This window comes from Mugil cephalus, chromosome 17 (genome assembly GCF_022458985.1).
Source record: "Mugil cephalus isolate CIBA_MC_2020 chromosome 17, CIBA_Mcephalus_1.1, whole genome shotgun sequence".
Taxonomy (NCBI): Eukaryota; Metazoa; Chordata; class Actinopteri; order Mugiliformes; family Mugilidae; genus Mugil; species Mugil cephalus.
The window spans coordinates 13,857,096-13,874,332 of record NC_061786.1 but is presented as its reverse complement, the minus strand read 5'-3'; the positions used below and the strand labels follow the sequence as shown (position 1 = coordinate 13,874,332).

The 17,237-nt window shown below is 47.1% G+C and overlaps 1 protein-coding gene across 1 annotated transcript in view; it reads left to right on the top strand.

Annotated features, from left to right (window-relative positions):
* pacrg (PARK2 co-regulated) overlaps positions 1-6,633 on the top strand; it is a 123,451-nt gene extending 116,818 nt beyond the window's left edge. The window contains exon 5 of the mRNA XM_047610411.1: positions 6,227-6,633. Within this exon, the coding sequence (XP_047466367.1) occupies positions 6,227-6,387 (161 nt within the window). The 3' untranslated portion in view covers positions 6,388-6,633. The remainder of the gene's footprint in view (positions 1-6,226) is intronic.
* Positions 6,634-17,237: the final 10,604 nt, after the last annotated feature.

Sequence of the window (17,237 nt, the reverse complement as noted above, 5' to 3'; positions counted from 1 at the left end):
TAACAGCTCGGAAAATAGCATTGATCTATCATCTAAGATGAGCCCTCTTTGTGCATTAAAAGCATGACTAAATGGCGCAAACTGATATTGCTCTCGGTCATGGCTGGGTCTGGTTGGCTAATTGAAAACGAAATGAGCAATAGGAGGGTTTCGCGGTGTGTGGAAGAGTGATTCTCCTGCGTCGCCTCCTCGGCGGGGCTTTGGAAGCCTCCCACAGCCTGGGATTTCTCAAGATTAGCCAAAGACATGGCATGATTTTGGCGGAAGTGTGGAATTGGAATTCAATTGCTGTGTACCCACATACAGATGTAGACTAGTAAGCCGGTGGGACCCCGGATCGATAGGAATCTAACAGCTTTAGCTCGCGTACAGCTCAGGGAGCGTCCTCGCTCCTCGCCGGGCTGCGTCTTTGTCTTAGCCTTATCTACACATTTTTCCAGCCGTACTTTCTGTTGCGGAATCTGACCTTGACACGTTCCCTCCGCCTGGCATACCGCTTTTGCTGATGTCCAGCTTTCGGCGGGTTGAAAAAAGGTACCGTTGCCGCCGCTTGCCCGTGGACTGAGCACTGCTGGGCTGGATGAACACATGGAAAATGAGATCGCTGACCTACAACAAAGGTTAGACTTCAGTAAGCATGAGCAGTCAGATGATGGCTGGTGGAGGGGTGGGGGTTTAATAAACTACTGCTGGCCAAACCCCTATTGTTTTACTTCTCTCCTCGCAATCTCATGTGGCTGTGTGTGTGTGTGTGTCTGTGTGTGTGTAATGTGATGTGACTGAAGCTGAAGCCCTTACTGGAGCTAGCTGTGTTAAGCTGAAATGTTGTTATTGATTACGCACAAAGGTTGTGATGGAAAAGCAACAAAGTGAGAGTGGGCCCAGCTCCAGGTGTGTGTATGTTTATGTATATGCGTGTGAGCGTGAGTGTGTGTGTGTGTGTGTGTGTGTTTGTGTGAGAGCGTGTGTGAGCCACAGCTGTTGTGTCCATCAGCCTCTTGATAATCCATTAGGGGAAAAGGGTCCCGGGGACATCGGCACTGGAAAATAACCAGTGAGACAGAGAGCGATGTGTGTGTTTGAGGCAGTGATGGAAAGTAACAAAACATCTTTTACTTACAATATTAAAGCGTTTGACTCGGTGCTCTGTTACTCCACTCTCGCACTTACTTTCATAATTACTTACGCTGCAGGTTTGCTCTGCGACATTTCTCCTCCCGCTCCCTCCCGTCTCATTCTGTCCCTGTCGCACGTAATTATTTAAGCGCATTCACTCGCTCCGTAAATGCATCTGTATGTGGACACGCATGCGGTCGTTCCGTGACAATACATGGAGTAATTACTTCTGCATGCGCGCGCACACACACACTAGTTGGTTACTTGCTGTCCTCCAGACACCTGTGGTTAGCCACTCACACACAAATAGAGACTCCCCCCACCCCCCCTCCTCTCTCTCTCGCACGCACACACCTGGTTTTCCCACCTCTTTGCCACAGTATGAGTCTCTTTATGAGAGACCTGCCTGGCGCCCAACTGCGAGGCTCTTTTAATTAGAGTCCTGCTGTTGAGCACAGGCCTCCCCCCGCGATCCCATCCACTGCCCATCACCTCCTCCTCCCTCAAACTCACACACCCTCCGTCACACATGTTCCAACGTTACGAAACCCTCTCGCTCCGTCCTTATGGCGTCGAACCGCGGTGAACGAGGACGAAAGGGGATGAACGCCATCCTCTGCGTTTTGTATTTTGCTCATAGAGGGAAAACATTTGAATTCTGTGAATGAACGGCCCTTTTCAGGCAACGTGGAAAGTTGAGCTTATTAGGAAAGTCTGAAAAAACAAAACAAAAACAAAGCTGAAACACGACTACTTGGACTCGTTAGGCTTCTTGTAAATGTTTTGATGCCACTTATTCAATTAGCTTCTTCAGCTCTAAATGACTGTTGGGTAATTAAGGTTTTAAATTAGTCCGCACCAGTTTTTCAGAACTGAAAGAAGCTACCTGGATGAGTAATGAAGCATCTTAAAGTCACCCAATCAGTTGCTTTGTTTTTTGGCTATACGACAATTAGAAAGTATCTTCTTCACTATATTCTACAAATATACCATTAAGTATGGTTTAAATATAGTGGCATGTGATCATTTTAATTGGAAATTGGCATTTATCATTCATACACCAACTCAGAGTGTTGTCTTGGTGGAAATCACCATAGTTTAGTTTTATAGGTCTGCGGTGCTGCCATGTTTGCCATTAGCATCTGGTGTAGAGAGTCTTGTGTGAAACAGGAGAGCAACCAGATGACTCCAGGGCACCGACCACCAACCAAGAATCGGCACAGCGTTCGTTCCCATGTGATGGTCCATTTCATTTTTGCAAAACGGTTTTGTTTTCTGTTTAAAGAACGCTCACACGTTTAACGATCCGGCCCAGGCGCTCGCTCCTCGGTGGATCTCAGCGTGCCTGGCAGCGGGAGCCGCTGTAATTGCGGGGCGAACGTAAACATTGCAATGCGTCAATCCGCGCAGTCGACATGTTTACGCCAACGTCAACGTCGACTACATCAACGGATCCGCTGCGGCCCCGAGATTAAGAGTGATTGCAGAAACTCAGATAAACCGAGGCATGTTAAAAGTGCAAACGTTCCGATGCAGGGCTCTGAAAATAAATGTGTTGGAGGGTTATCAGGTCGGTGATATGGAAGAATGACAACACATGCGCTCATATAACACCCTCAGCTGTGCAGCCGGAGCGAAAGTATGCCTGGAACTCAAGCTGTTCCAGCTCACTCATAACCTGCATTCCTCCATTTCCCTTTCCCAGCAATGCCAAACCCTTGGAAAAAAATATATATATATATAAAGAAAGAGGTCTCCCACATTCATTGATTCTCCTCTGCATTTGGCTGCTATGCTCAAAGAGCTATTGTGTTGCTCCTCTCTAAGCTGCTTTCATAAGGAACTTCCACATTCGGGGGTAAGTTGATTAGAAAACAAAGGCAGGTGGGTTGATGTTGAATCAGCTCCGGAGCTAAACTTCCCAAAGCCGCTGCAGTGTGTGTGTCACCCGGGTCCCCGGCGGGAGATTACACCCTCACAACATACACATAATGCATGCTAAGCACAGGCAGAAATCCTAACAGCACAGTTTCGCAAAAGGGAAGGGAAAAAAAATAAAAATTAAATAAAATAAAGCAACGAGGAGGTCCCCTAATCGCCCATTAGACCCAGTTTGCCGAGAGTAAATGTGCCCCTGAAGTCCACTGTCTGTACAGTCGGGGCTGTTTTGGAGAAACACTGAGCGCTGCCTGCATCTGTGACTGCTTGTCTTCAGCTTGATGCGGAAAGACAGGTTGTTTAGGGCCGTGGGGAATGAGGGATGGAGAAAGAGGAAAAGAGGAGGAGGAGGAGGAGGAGGAGGAGGAGGAAGACTGCAGCTGTTGTTGTGTTCTATAGTTTAGTTTTGTTCCACTGTGGTTTGAAAGAGAATCACCATCCTATAGATAGATAGATAGATAGATAGATAGATAGATAGATAGATAGATAGATAGATAGATAGATAGATAGATAGATAGATGGAGCCTCATGTTTGTGCCACCTTCCTTTTCTTCCTCCACCATCTTCCCCTGTCTGTGTCTGTATCGACCCTCCTCCTCAGAGGAACAGACAGCCGGGCCCTTTCCCTCCTGTTCACAGGGCGGGAGTTTTTATTATGATTGTTTTTAAAGATTTTTTTTTTCTCTCCCTCTCTCTCTCTGCCCTGGGTTGCGGATATTGCCGAAAGAGGGAAAAGAGAGAGAGAGAGCGGTGAAAAAAAAAAAAAAACACAGGGAGGGGAGAGAATAAGAAAAAAAAGAGCGAGAAAGAGAAGTTATTTTGCTGAAGGACATTTGCAGAGGCAGCTTTTAACACCCTCGCCCCCTCCTCCTCCCGCTTCCCTCCATCCCTCCTTAAACACACTTCTCCCTTTTCTGCTCTTTAAATATTGAGAATCGCTGCAAATTCCTCTGCCCTCTTCCTTTTGATGCTAGTGGCCTCCCAACAGCTCGGCAGAAGAAGCGCAGTTGAATCGGCTGAAAGGCTCAGCCCAGCAACAGCAACAACCCCCCCCCCACCACCACCACCACCACTCCTCCAACACTTCCCATTGCGGGACCTCCTCGCTGCCCCCCTCCAGGCCCCAGCAAACTGGTTCGAGCTTTGCTGGTTCCCAAGCCGCACCCCTTCCCTCAGCTCCCTCCGTTCTCTGTCTTAAGGCCAAGCTCTTCCTCTGGGGCGGCTACGGCTGCTCGTTTCCACGCTAACAGGGGGCGACTCTCCGTAGGCCTGGCTTTCTAACCCACACACACACACACACACACACACACACACACCAGAACCAGCCTGTAAGAGTTGGCTGACTCCTGCCCCTTTATTCTTCACTTCTCACCACTCTCCTCCTCAGCTTACACACATCACAGCGTGCTGCTGTCCTCAATCCGCCGCGTTTGCTTTCCCCCTTTTTTTTTGCTTTTATTGCTCAGATGGCAGCGTTTTTGTTGCTATTTAAGATTTCACTAAGTAGTAGGGCGCAGGCGCCTGTGTTGTGGGCAGCTCAAGAATAAAACGGCGCCCGAGTTTAGATACGAACAGGAGCTTTTCTTAAACGGCGCATTCCTTCCGCGCGCGCACTCATTGTTGCTTGTTTCTCCAAAAGGAGAAGGGTAAATAGCCGCTAAATAAAGCCAAAGCTGTAAAATATGCAACGGAGTCGGGGCTAACCGGCGGTCAGAGCACGGCTGGAGAATGCGCTCCGAGTCCGGAGCAGAAATCAAGTGCAGCAGACTGAGATCATAGACGTGTTACTGCTTAACGGGCCACTTTATGGGGCTGGCTCTCTTTGTGTTTTAATGAGGAGGCCATGGATGGGTGGAAAAGGCAAGGAGGAGGAGGAGGAGGAGGAGGAATGAGGTGGGGTGCAGTGGGGGAGTTCGGGGGGGGGGGGGGGGGGTGCGTTTGTCAGGGAAGATGAGAGATTAGAAAAGATTGAGAGGGAGAATAAAGGACCTCCGGTTTAATGCCCTCTGTCTTTCTCCAGGTCTAATTAGGAATAAAAGAGAAGGAAGTCGGGCCCTCTTCTACCTCCTTTAGATGCTTTATGTGCACTTGACGCTCCTCTTCTCCTCACTTTTTGTCTTTGCCTACATTTTGTAGCGTCCCGAAATAAAACCCACCCTTCTCTCCAGGATATTTCAGTTGTGCAAGATTTCAATTTGAAAACAAACTTGGATGTGATTGGACGTGTTTGCGTGTGTGTGTTTGCGTGTGTGCGTATGTGTGCGCCTCATTCCTCCGAAAAGTGTTTCGAGCCCCTGGTGCAGCGGCATGAGATTGGCAGTTTGCTGTGTGCTGATAAAGTCACCATCTGCGTGTGTCTGAGTGTGTGTGTGTGTGTGTGTGTGTGTGTGTGTGTGTGTGTGTGTTTAAGTGTGCCTGAAAGGGAAGAAGAAGAAGAAGGAAGGAGTGGAGGCTGGACACCTCAGGAATGTTTTTTCGATAACAAGTTCCCCCAGCGCTCTAGACTTCAGTGTGTGTTTTCCTGCATCGTGTCGGCGTGTGAGTGTGTGTTTGTCGGTGTGTGCGTGTGCGTGCGTGCATCCTGGAGGAGGTGAGGCTTTGTGCTGTGATTGGCCACACGTGTGCTTCTTCTTTGAGTTGAATTGCGATTGATCGCACGTGGAAAACGTACAGCGGCTCGCAGAACGCAGGCCGGCTCCTTCGCATCGTCGGCCGTTTGGTGCCAGGTTTTTAATTCTCAAAGCGCAATCACGGCCGCAGCACAGACGCACATGTCCGTGCCTGTGCGAACGTCACTCCACATCAGTGCCCGTGCCTCGCGTGCATCAGTGCGGCATTGTGCACTAACTCGTGTGTCCTCTGCGCTGCTCTCATCTCCGCAGGCTGCCTCATTAAACTTTCAGCAGAACAGTTAAAAACTCCTCTGCCGTTCAGTTGCAAGTGGCCGCGGTGTAAGAGGGAGTAAATTAAATTCAGCCCCGTCCGCCGGGTTTGTAGTCAGATGGAAGGAACGCATTTGGCCACTCGCTCTGCAGGGAAGCAGCGCGGCGTGGCCACAGGTGGTGCTTTGTGAACCCTGACATCGACCCCTGACCCGGACTGCGCTAAAATATACCTTTGTTTGTTTGTTTGTTTCATCCTGTCTGTCTCCCGTGTCTTCCCTCGCCCCCAGGAAATCTCGGAGACGGCATCGACTACAGCCAGCGGAAGAGGGAGAACATCGGCGAGCTGATCCAGGAGACTCTGCAGATGTTCGAGCGCTACGGAGGAGAGGATGCTTTTATAAACATCAAATACATGGTACCTACCTATGAGTCCTGCATGAAGAACTAAGTGGGGATGTCAGCACGACGTTGCACAGACTCTTGACCGCACCTCTGTATCAGTCCGTCTTTATCTGCACGCCCGCCCTCTAAATCTGAACTTTATCTAATCTATGTCGTTAAAAATAGCCTCATGAAAACTGTTATTTTTTTAAATTCCCTTCGTGGATGTTTAGACGGGCCCTCGGTGCATACTGATCTTTGTATGTTTCAAAATGTGTGAAAACATTAAACATTCATTTGGATTTAAGTGGAACTCCAGACAAAATCTGTCTTTTGACTGTCACCCCTCACCCCAAAATGCTTGGATGTTGGATTGAAAAGTCCTTCAGAGGAGAGAAGCAATGGGCCGTCCTAGATTAATACAAACTACTTCAGTTTGAACTGCACTATGTCAAGATTTTGGGCTAAAAAGGAAATATCCACCACTGGCAGCGCTCATGCCGTATTCTTAGCAGACGCCTTTGAAGCCGCTCAAGCTTCAAACACCGTGCGATATTTTGAAATATAAATATTGAGTTCTTTATTTCCCAGGACCCGAAGAGTAAGCATGTGTTCGCCGCAAACATTTGATTGAAAAGTTGCTAATGCTGTTTGAGCGGCGGGAAAAAAAAAAAAAACAAGAGATTTTTTGTGTTTTGTGCTGTATTGTACTACTGTACCCATTCTGTCACAGACCCAGCTGGAGACAGAGCCTGTCTAAACACGCAGCTAGAAGACGCAGGAAGGACGGCCGACAGCATTCCTCCACGCAAACATACGTTTGGTTTCCACGCTTTGAACTCAAATACCCCCACAGTGATCTAACGCTGGGTGCTCATGCTGGCTTATCTGCAAGAGTTTGAGCCTGACAACATACCTGCATTCTTTGTTTATCTCTAACCAGTGTTGCGTTCTCACTCCGTGCTGATTGAGCGCGCTTCATTTTCCACCCGTTTGAAGTTGCAACTTCTTCACGGGAAGCGGCGGGAGAAGTTTCAACAGCCATATTTTCACACGCTCATGTACGCGTACACACACACACAACCCCGCAACCCACAGGGGAAACATCCTGTAATTGATTTCTGAAACTCACAAGGACACTTGCACCGTCTCTTATTGTAAGTCGTGTCTCCGGCTAAAGCAACTTTACAGGCCTGCGGAGGAATCTATTCTCAACCAGGAGACAGGTTCATAATGCTCGTATTTCAACCTCAGCACATCTTGAAAAGAACGTTACTGAATAGGAGTTCCACACTGCTGAACCCAGTCGAGCTGCTGCTGCTGCTGCTGCTGCTGCTTGATCATCGCAGCGAAAGACGCAAAGGAGCGCAGAGCGGTTTCCCCTTTCGACACAAAACACATATTTCACCCTAATAACCGCAGCTGCGAAGCGAAAACAAACATAGAGACGAAACGGGCTCCTGAACTACTTTCTTTTTTAAAGAGGGTTACCGTATCGCCGCTCTGCTCTCGCTCAATGAGCGGATCGAACTCTGAATAGCCTGCAGTTTTGTCGAACTGTATCAGTGACGCCCTGCTGTCCCGCTTCACCTGTCCAATTTTACTGAGCCACAGGCTAGAGGCTGGCCGGCAAAGGAGGGAGAGCTAAGACACAGAGGGGAGGACTAGAAAAGGACAAAGCGAAAGGGAGAGAGTTACATTTTTCATTCTAAAAGGGCTGAGCTGAAAGTGTGATTTTTGTAAGCTCAATTAGGGTCACGTCACGGGCGCTAATAGGTGTCAAATGCTAAATTGCGGCCGTTTCGACCCCTTTAGGGAGAGAGGTGACACCGAGTAACAGCGGAGAATATGGTCTGGGAGAGGTCATCCTATTGAGTCAGATTAATCACCTGGGGGCACAAGCAGGATCTGCACCCTGTTGGAAGTAAAATGCTCTTTAAGCTATGTACACCAATCAGGCAAAACATTATGACCATCTAATATAGTACGCGTTCTTTGTGCTTCTAAAATACTCAAGATTCATCAAAGAATAGACATGAATAGTGATGTAATTTGTGTATTAATGTCCGTGTCAGGCTGCATCAACGGTGTTGACATGTTGCTATGGGGTGGAGGTGGAGGTGCCTGGTCTGGTCTAGGTGGGTGGTGCATATCTACATGGATGCCAGGGCCAAAAGTTTCCCGGCAGAACGTCGTATTGTCACGAGATGTTAATTACTTCAACCCATCAGTGGTCATAATGTTGTGGCTGATGGGCGTAGAGTTCACTTTTGTTGTTTTGTTTGGCTCGGCATGTCTGGGCGCAAGGTCTGGGTTCAGATAATGAACGTAACCATAGCAACGTGGCAGTTGTGACGACTCCTGTTAACACTACTTAAAGTATCTGTCTGGGGCTGTCCGGGAGATGGAAGGATAAGTGAGTTAAAAAAAAAAATTAATAATTCACATTGAGGGGACTTGCCTTTTTTTGAAGTCACCCACAACGTGACTGTATAAACATATTTACCTCCCTACAACAGGGGTAATGAAAGTAAACGCCCTCAACGCCGAATGATGGCAAACAAATGCCAAACGACTACGCCGAGCTGTAATTGTTCATGCAAGTAATGGAGTGAGCTGTGAAATGAACTGCAGTGGATGCAGCCATTGAGGTTATTTGGTCTATCAAAAGCATCGCCGCATGACTGGTTCACACCCACAGGCCACAAAGACCAGGCATGACATTACCCGAAATTCTCCCTCGTTTCATCCAGCTCTCAGACATAAAAAAACAAAAAACAAACCCAAAACAACCATTTTAGCATAGAAGCTGAAATGATCCCAATCCTAATATTCTGACCCCTTTTCCTTTAGTCATAATGAGCAATTGATCATTTTATGACCGCGTGTGCCCCAGCGCACACAGGGGAATAAATTGCTACCCGTTTCAGTGTGTTCCCTCCAGTCATGGAGCACAGGTTATAACATCCTGCTCTGCTCCCGTGCAGCAGATATTATCCGTCTCAGATAAAGCCACGTTATTATTCTCAGCTGAGAGGATTTCCAGTTTTTGTTTTGTTTGTTATTCCTCGTCTGCTGTGAAAGATATCCCAGATGGCACGTGGAGTCGACGCCATTTATCCAGCACGTTACTCAAACATCTTGCACCATCTTGGTTGAAATTAAGGAAGTTGTGCAAAGCTACATGAAAAAAAAAAAAAAAAATAGCTATATGGATCCCAGTTTGTTTTAGTGTGACACTCTTTTATTAACTCTTTGTGTATCATGTGTATAATGTGCATGTTTTTCCACAGGGTTCCACATCCAATGTTAACCCACACCTAGACCTCCATTGTTACAAGAGTGGAAAGGCTTTCTCTAATCCAGGACGTGGCCCCGATCGTGACTCTCTGTTGCAAGTGGGCTCCAGGGGTCAGCCCCAGACGACGTGGGGGCCCGCGGGCGCTCGCTCGCTCGCTCAGCTCCGGGGGCTATTATTAGCAGAGCTAGCTCAGCCCCTCACAACAGCTGCCACTGGCCCTGCAGCCAGCAATAACTCCCCACTGGGGAACACATGCGCGCTGTTTCACTGAAACCGGCGTGGGACATTTTACACACGGGATCCTCGCAGATCACGCTGACAAGCGGGTACGCGTGTGCGAGACTCTCGCCGCAACCAGCCTTCAGGTTGAGATGTTACTTGAGGATGCGCGGTGACTTTCTGAAAGCCGGCTCCACGGAGCTCAGGTTTGTCCCCGCGCATCTTCCGTCTCACCGCATCACGGCGGTGGCAGGCCGACAAAGGCTTTTGTATCGGCGCGAGCCGCGCCACAAAAGCTACACGCGGCGTCGACGGAGGGGTAGAGTAGTGGGGGAGGTTGAGAAAAAAGCAGGGGAAGGGGCCGAGACTGGAGAGGGAAGAAGAAGACGATTATGGAAGAGGCAAAAATCGGCGGTGTGACAAGGCTTCTTGTGAGAAATGAAGGGAAGGGGAGGCTGTGTGGTCCACGTCGTGCTGCGTGGATGGATGGATGCAGGGAGGTGGGATGTTGTGTCACCTGGTAGAGAGAGCTGTCTAGCTCCAGCCAGACCTGAGATTTAGGAGCAGTCAGCTGCGGAGAAGAGGAATAAGAGACCAGAAACCTCTTGTTTGTCTGTTTTTTTTCCCCCCTCTCGCAGTAAAAAAAAACAAAAAACAAGAGAATCGAGGCGACAACTGGCACTTAACGACATCTCCACCCTCCCTTATCTGAATAAACAAGCCGACTGTGAATGCCCCACTTTGTGAACGACGTCTCCCGGTGTTGAGAAATCACATAACTCATCCATGTGGGTCACACTTAACATGATCAAAGCCGGGTTGTATGTCATATGTTGGAACATGTCCCCGCAGCACCGTGAAGGATTTATTAGCATTCAGGAAGTCTTCGTCTTGTCTTCCTCTTTATCGCTTCCTTCCTCTTGTCATCTCGTCCCCTTCTTCTAATGTCCTGTCTCTCGTATTCCCGTGCTCCGAGTCTCAAAAGGCACATTGTTGGAGCCGCCAATGAGGGGATTGTGCCGTGCAAGAGAACTAAAAGCCCCCAGGGGAATGATTCGTCTTGTTCACGTCTGCCTGGCGGACTCCATGCTCGTCCGGGGAGCCACTGAGCATGTGCGCGGCAGGACAGCGCAATGGAGATTTATCTATCTGCCTATGCATATGCCAGGTGTCTAATTCACAGGTTTAATTAAAGAGTCTAGAAGTAATGTAAACACCTATAAAAGAGAAGCCCTGAACTCTGATTTTCCCTCTTAAATATTAATAAAATCTCTGCTTTACCGTTTAGCCTCACGACTTGATTCCTTTATCTGATCTCCTGTGACTCTGTGAGTGTGGAGATCCCAGACCACGCCACGGGATAAATCCCTCTCAGAGCAGATGTGATCAATGAGGATTCTCCACCTCGCCCTCAGTCACTCTCCTTCTCCCACTCTCCTCTGTTCATCTTTCTCCTCTTCCTCTCCTACAGGTCTTATCACTCTCAAACACTCATTTCTTTTTTCCCCCCGCTACGGGGCTGGCAGGCGCACACAAACAGGCGAACAAGCGGGTAAACAAATGCAGGCGTCTTCAGCGGGAGCAGGGGAAAGGATCCGCACTGTTAACAATTGGCGGGGACAGATGTAGCAGCGGCTGGACTTCTTTAAGCTGCATCGACACCACTGCGCTCTCCGCCAGGGACGGCGCGAGCGTGTGAAACTAGTTTGTCCTCCGCCTCTTTGAGTGTCCCTCACTGTAAAAATGGTAAAGTGCGACTTTGTGTCATTTCCTCCCGCTGATTGATGATTGGCAGGTCTGAGATGGGTAGCCTGGAGGTGATGTTTTCCTGAACACAGCCTTCCATCACAAGTGGCTCCAGCTGTCCTCCCTCCCTCTGCCCCCTCCCCCCTTTCCTCCCTCATCTGGGTGACAACAGGCAGGCCAACAGGCGTTTCCATCACCAGATTGCCAAACCACTGGACCATCTACGCTACAGCACCCAAGGTGACCTTTAACAAAATAGGGAACGGTGTGTAGCGGTGGCCTAGGAGAGCAGATTGGGTTATTGGAAACACAGGGGAGCAGGATTGTTGCAGTGTCAGATTGAATTGTATGAATTGTATTATTTATTTATTTATTTTTTTACCACTGGCTGACATTTTTGCCTTGAAGCGTAACCTGTATTGCGTAGGTCTTCAACAGGGGGTCTGCGACCCTTAGAGGGTCCACGGAGGTACTACAGGGGGGTCGCCAGCATCTTTGGTTGATTAGATATTTTTCTACATTTTTTTTTTTTTAATTTTCCTCATGAATTAACATGAACCCAACATATTTCAGTAAAGGGATCAATGGAGGCAGAAGGCGTTATCTTCCTGTCAGCACTCACTCATTTAGCGATACAGGAGTTGCGTCAACAGCGCACCGTTTAACGCAGAGCGCCACACTAGCTGAGAGCTGTCAATCTAAGCCTCCTGTACACAGTAGGCCCCGCCCCTATTGCTACTGAGCCAATCGCGAGGTCGCATGTTACACGCTGACTCTGTCAGCCTATTCAGTCTCCAGCTAAAATCCCAGAGCCACGCTGCAATATTAGCAGAAGAGAAGCAGTGCAGGTCGCTCCCATCAGCCAAGTACTGAGGAACAAATGGATATAAAATAGAAAAAGAAAATAGAAATAAAAGAAATGAATATTTGGACCTGTGTATTATTTAAATAGCTTAATATTGCATGCAGAATGATATAATGTATATTTATAATTTACACTAGGCCCGAGTTTAATATAGAACACATATAGTAGAATTAATCTCTGGGGGTCCTTGGTTTTAAAAAACGTGTAATACCCCTGCTATAGTGTGTAAATAGTACACAAGTTTGGATGCAGGGTCTGGTTTTTAAAGGATAAAAAGTGAAACAAACAGCCGCGTACAAGCTTTCCCCTCGAGGTATTGTGCCGCCATGTCCGCGCTAAGCTAACTCAAAAACACGTCCTTTTGTCTGGCCTTTCTTAACCCTGCAGCGCAGTCAGGAAGAAGGTGCCAAAAATAACATGATCTATAGAGGTCTCCCACCCCCCGGACACAGGACCGTTCCATCCCCCCCTCACTCATGACTGATCCCAGGGCAGCAGGCGTGTTTTCATTGCTGAAAATCCACATGACATGACACACTGCAAACACCCATCAAGCCGAGTGTAAAATGAAGTTTGAATTCTAAAACGCCAGCCTTTTTTTTTTTTTTTTTTTTTTTATCTTACCCCCATAGTAATCCACCTAATTGGCGCTAAAAGATTCCTCTTAAGATTTATTCATGGAGTTGGCGTCGACCCTCGTCGCTATTGATCAGGTTTTGAGAATGAACTTGCTCACTGTGTCTAAGTCGGCCGGTCGATTGGTCACTGTTATGCGTAAGTGTGTAACATTTCAATAGTTCAACCTGGAAATCCAGCCCTGAAAAATATTTATCTAACACGACCGGTCTGACTTAATATTCTGTCAGATAAACTGGAGTGTGAGGTGCATTGTGGTTTTGATTAATATTTCTGACAGATGGTTGAGATGTTTATCAGCACAGAAAACAGATTTTAGTAGCTCGGAGTTGTGCAAAACTCTGTATCCTGTGAAACTGGCAGACTGAATCTTTATTAAACTCAACCCCTCGTTAAAATCTATTGCTTTTAAAAATTCATTATTGCAGAATTTGTGGAGGAAATGTGTGTAAATTGGTAAATTACCTTAAGAAGTTCACTGATTGTGAGCAGGTTGCCAGGATTACCTTTCAGTTTCTCTCAAGCTTTTAGGCTACTATACTTAGCAGTGCTAAGACTAAAGGTTCTGTTAGGGTACTTTACACATTTATACTTGTGCGCTCATCAGTCTGACTCACTCTGTAAAAATGACACCTGAGCGCTTGTCGCTTGTGTGTATTTTTGCCAGTCGGATTCATGTTTGCGTCTGCTTTCTGCTTCACTGTCAATGGAGACTGAAACGTTTGACCTAGGTGGTGCCCCCTCCCAAAAACCCCAGTCTCTCATGACTGATGAAAATTAGAGAAAGCATTTAATTGGATGAAGCATTGGTATCCGCCCCCAAGTGTAGAATGAGTCATCACTTTTTGTTTTGTTTTGTTTTTTGAGGAAATGAATTATTAATAGTGCAGACAATACACAGGACCAGATACAGGTATCCTGGTGACATACATGCTACGGCGTATTATATATCACAATGTATCATAACACATTTGATTCATAGACACTTTAAGATGTTTTATGAGGTGGTTTCAGATCACTAAAGTAAACGTAGAGGGACAGCTTGGTGCACATGCTTCCTCTTTGCCCTCGTGACAGTCTTTAAGTCGGGTGATTGCAAAAGGAATAAATGATGTTCAGTCAGTGACATTAACAAATGCGCACTATGACACAATTCTCAGAAAGAACATGCACAAGTAAGTACGAGCGTGACAATGCATGAACACGTCACACAAGCAGGAATAGGGCATTTGTCATGTTATGCTCATGATACAGTTAAGATGAATAATAGGTGCGTTATGAATTGCTCCTCATACATGCTCTGCATATGCTGTGGTTGCTCGAAGGGCATTTATTTCTGTTGCGTTGCGCTCACACCTTCCTCAAAATGAAAATGACCCAGATTCTGCCTGCACTTTTTTTCCCCACAGTCCCTAAAACTAGCAACTCAGAAGAAAAGAGGAAGAGATGTTGTTTCTTGTTTGTACGTACGCGTGTTATCAGAGCCCGCGGGTCTCCGCTCGCCTCCTTCAGACCCGCGGCCGGTGTCGCGGACGGCCTCGCCTCTGCAGTGTCACCGTCTCCTGCCGACTTTTCCTGCGGCCCCCGAGCGGAGCCGCGGCAAGCCACAGGGCCCCGACTGGGGGCCCCATTGTCTGCGGCGGCATACTTTCAGCCGAGAACCCAGGGCGCTCTCCGAGCTCATTGTGAGCGAGCTAACAGCCTCTCTTCAAAAGGGGCTAAACGCATGTTCATTAATTATCTGGATCCTTGTTAATTGGATTAATTGTTGAATGGAAACCGTGTTATTAAAAATGACGAAAACACAAGGGCAGGGGGAGCAAAAGTGGGGGATTAATATCGCTCCTGTTTACTCTCAGGCTGTCAGAAGACGCGGGCGCGTGCACACATTTGAGTACGCTCTGCCTGTCTGTGGCTGCGTCTCTCTCCCTCTTTTCCCTCTGACTCTTGTGTCGCTATTTCACACACATATCAACACACACACAGAGAGAGAAGCCGTATGTGACCCATCTCAGAAGAAGGAGCGCTAGGCAAGGTGCAAATTACCATGCACACCGTTGGTGATAAGAACTAAACCCATTTTCAAAGCTCAGAATAAATGCCAGATTCTTTTTGATGCACGAAGACTGTGACTTTTCCGTCGCTGATATTCAAAGAATAAGAGAGGGGGAAAAAAGAGGAAGAACATAAACCATGAACAATTTAGCTATCTCCAAGTCACATGAAAAAAAGAAGGGGTTTCTACTTCCCTCTGCCTATCTACTTAGTCTTATCCAGCAAAATCACTTATCAGCGTTTGACTTCAAGGGATGTTTTATCGAGGGGGCTTTAAGATAGAACGCTGATACCGCCGACCGTTCGGATGACAGGACTAATATTACATGTCCCGGGTAATTGGTGGCGGTGTAAATGACAAGCCATTATGCAAAAACCTTAGTGTCCGTGTCCCACTATGGCCGCTCGGCTGAAATAATGACAAACACGTCAAGCGAAGGCCTGAAGTGACTCCTGCATTGACCAGACAATTAGTAAAAACTGCGTCCTTGTCTACTGTAATCAATGTTATCAGCCCCGCAGCAGCATAACATGTAATCTTTAAGGATTCGCAAGTCTGTTTGAAAAGATTTTACCTCATGTGCGCTTGGTTTTTCTGCAAAAATTGTCAAAAAAAAAAAAAAAAGAATGACAACATACTGTGTCTATATGTAGACGCTGGCTTGAGGGCAGAGAGGCAGCTTCCAAAAATGTGTTGCACTGGTTGTTAAGGCAACTGTATCTGTCTTCCGGCTTTGATGTGGAGACGCCTGTCGCCTGATGCACTCCCTACTGCTGCCTGAATTTAACTCACAAGCTCATAAACCACCTGTTTATACATTGAATGTGTACATCCAGTGAGTTAATGCTGCTGTGAGACAATGTCAGTCTAGTTAGCGTTGTTTGATCAATTTATTGGACGCTAATCCCGAGACCTTGGACGTAATCGTCTCGCCTCGGTATCAAACCGGTGGCGTCAAACCAAAGCCAGCAGGTTACAGTGCAGCTGTCTAAGCATTCGTGCGCCCGGTGTGGGGACCGCTTTGACAAAGACGGGAGTGGGTGAGCAGTAAGCGGACAAATTGAATGAAGGCCAAGGTCAGGGCTCAGATTTAGCCGGGCGCCTCTCACCCAACAGCTGTTAAAATCAAAAACGGACCAGTTGTGGTTTATTTTCACTCCGAGCAGGATGGGAATAACTGGAGGTAGCTGGTGTCTGTGCGCTCCATTGATCAGGGATGTTAATCTTCAGAGGATATGTAGAAAGGTCCTCCCAAGGACAGGACAATGAAAAGGCCATATTGATTACCGGGGCATTGATCAATCGGTCCCAAGACAGATAACAAGATGTACAAGTCTTGAGTAACAATGGGCTTCTTGTAGGATATGGACCGCACAGGTTGATCTTTTTTTCATATTCCAGCCCACACGTGTTATCCATAATCAGCCTGATTCGTGGGCTGGTCTTGGCAAGTATTTTGCATCTGTCACACACAACCCCTGTGTGTGATCCAGGAGATTGAACACCATTTCAACCCACATACGACTATTCAAACCGGCTCAATTGTCCGTGGCAGATTAGGGGACCCATACACGTCATTGCCAAGACATAGAATTGCACCAGACTTTGTGAGGAGACAAATGGGGCTGCTGTGCTTTTATGTAGTCACTGGAATGTTGTTTTGATACCGGATCGGCAACATAAAGGACCGCATTATTGTGTGCGTGCAAAAATAATGGATTTCTTTATTCTTACTCCTTCTGAAAAACTGAACGCAATCACGTCAGCGTGCATTTGTTTAGCGAGGAAGGCTGACTCCATGGCCGACAGTGCTCCATATCCATATACACTTTTTAGAAACTGTTGTGTAACTTGATGTGTAATCTTTACAGAATGCTGGTAGCCAATTTAATGCTCTAGACTTACAACACAAAATATGTGTCTGGTGGAAACAAGAGCATCATAAAAGGGTTGCAGTTATTTATGAGAGTGAGTGAATCTATTAAAAACAAAAACGGGATTTACATTTTTTTTTTTTAATTCTTTATATTGTATTTACATGGAACATGAAAACAGGTTAATTGTACTCATTCATACAAATAATAATGAGATTCT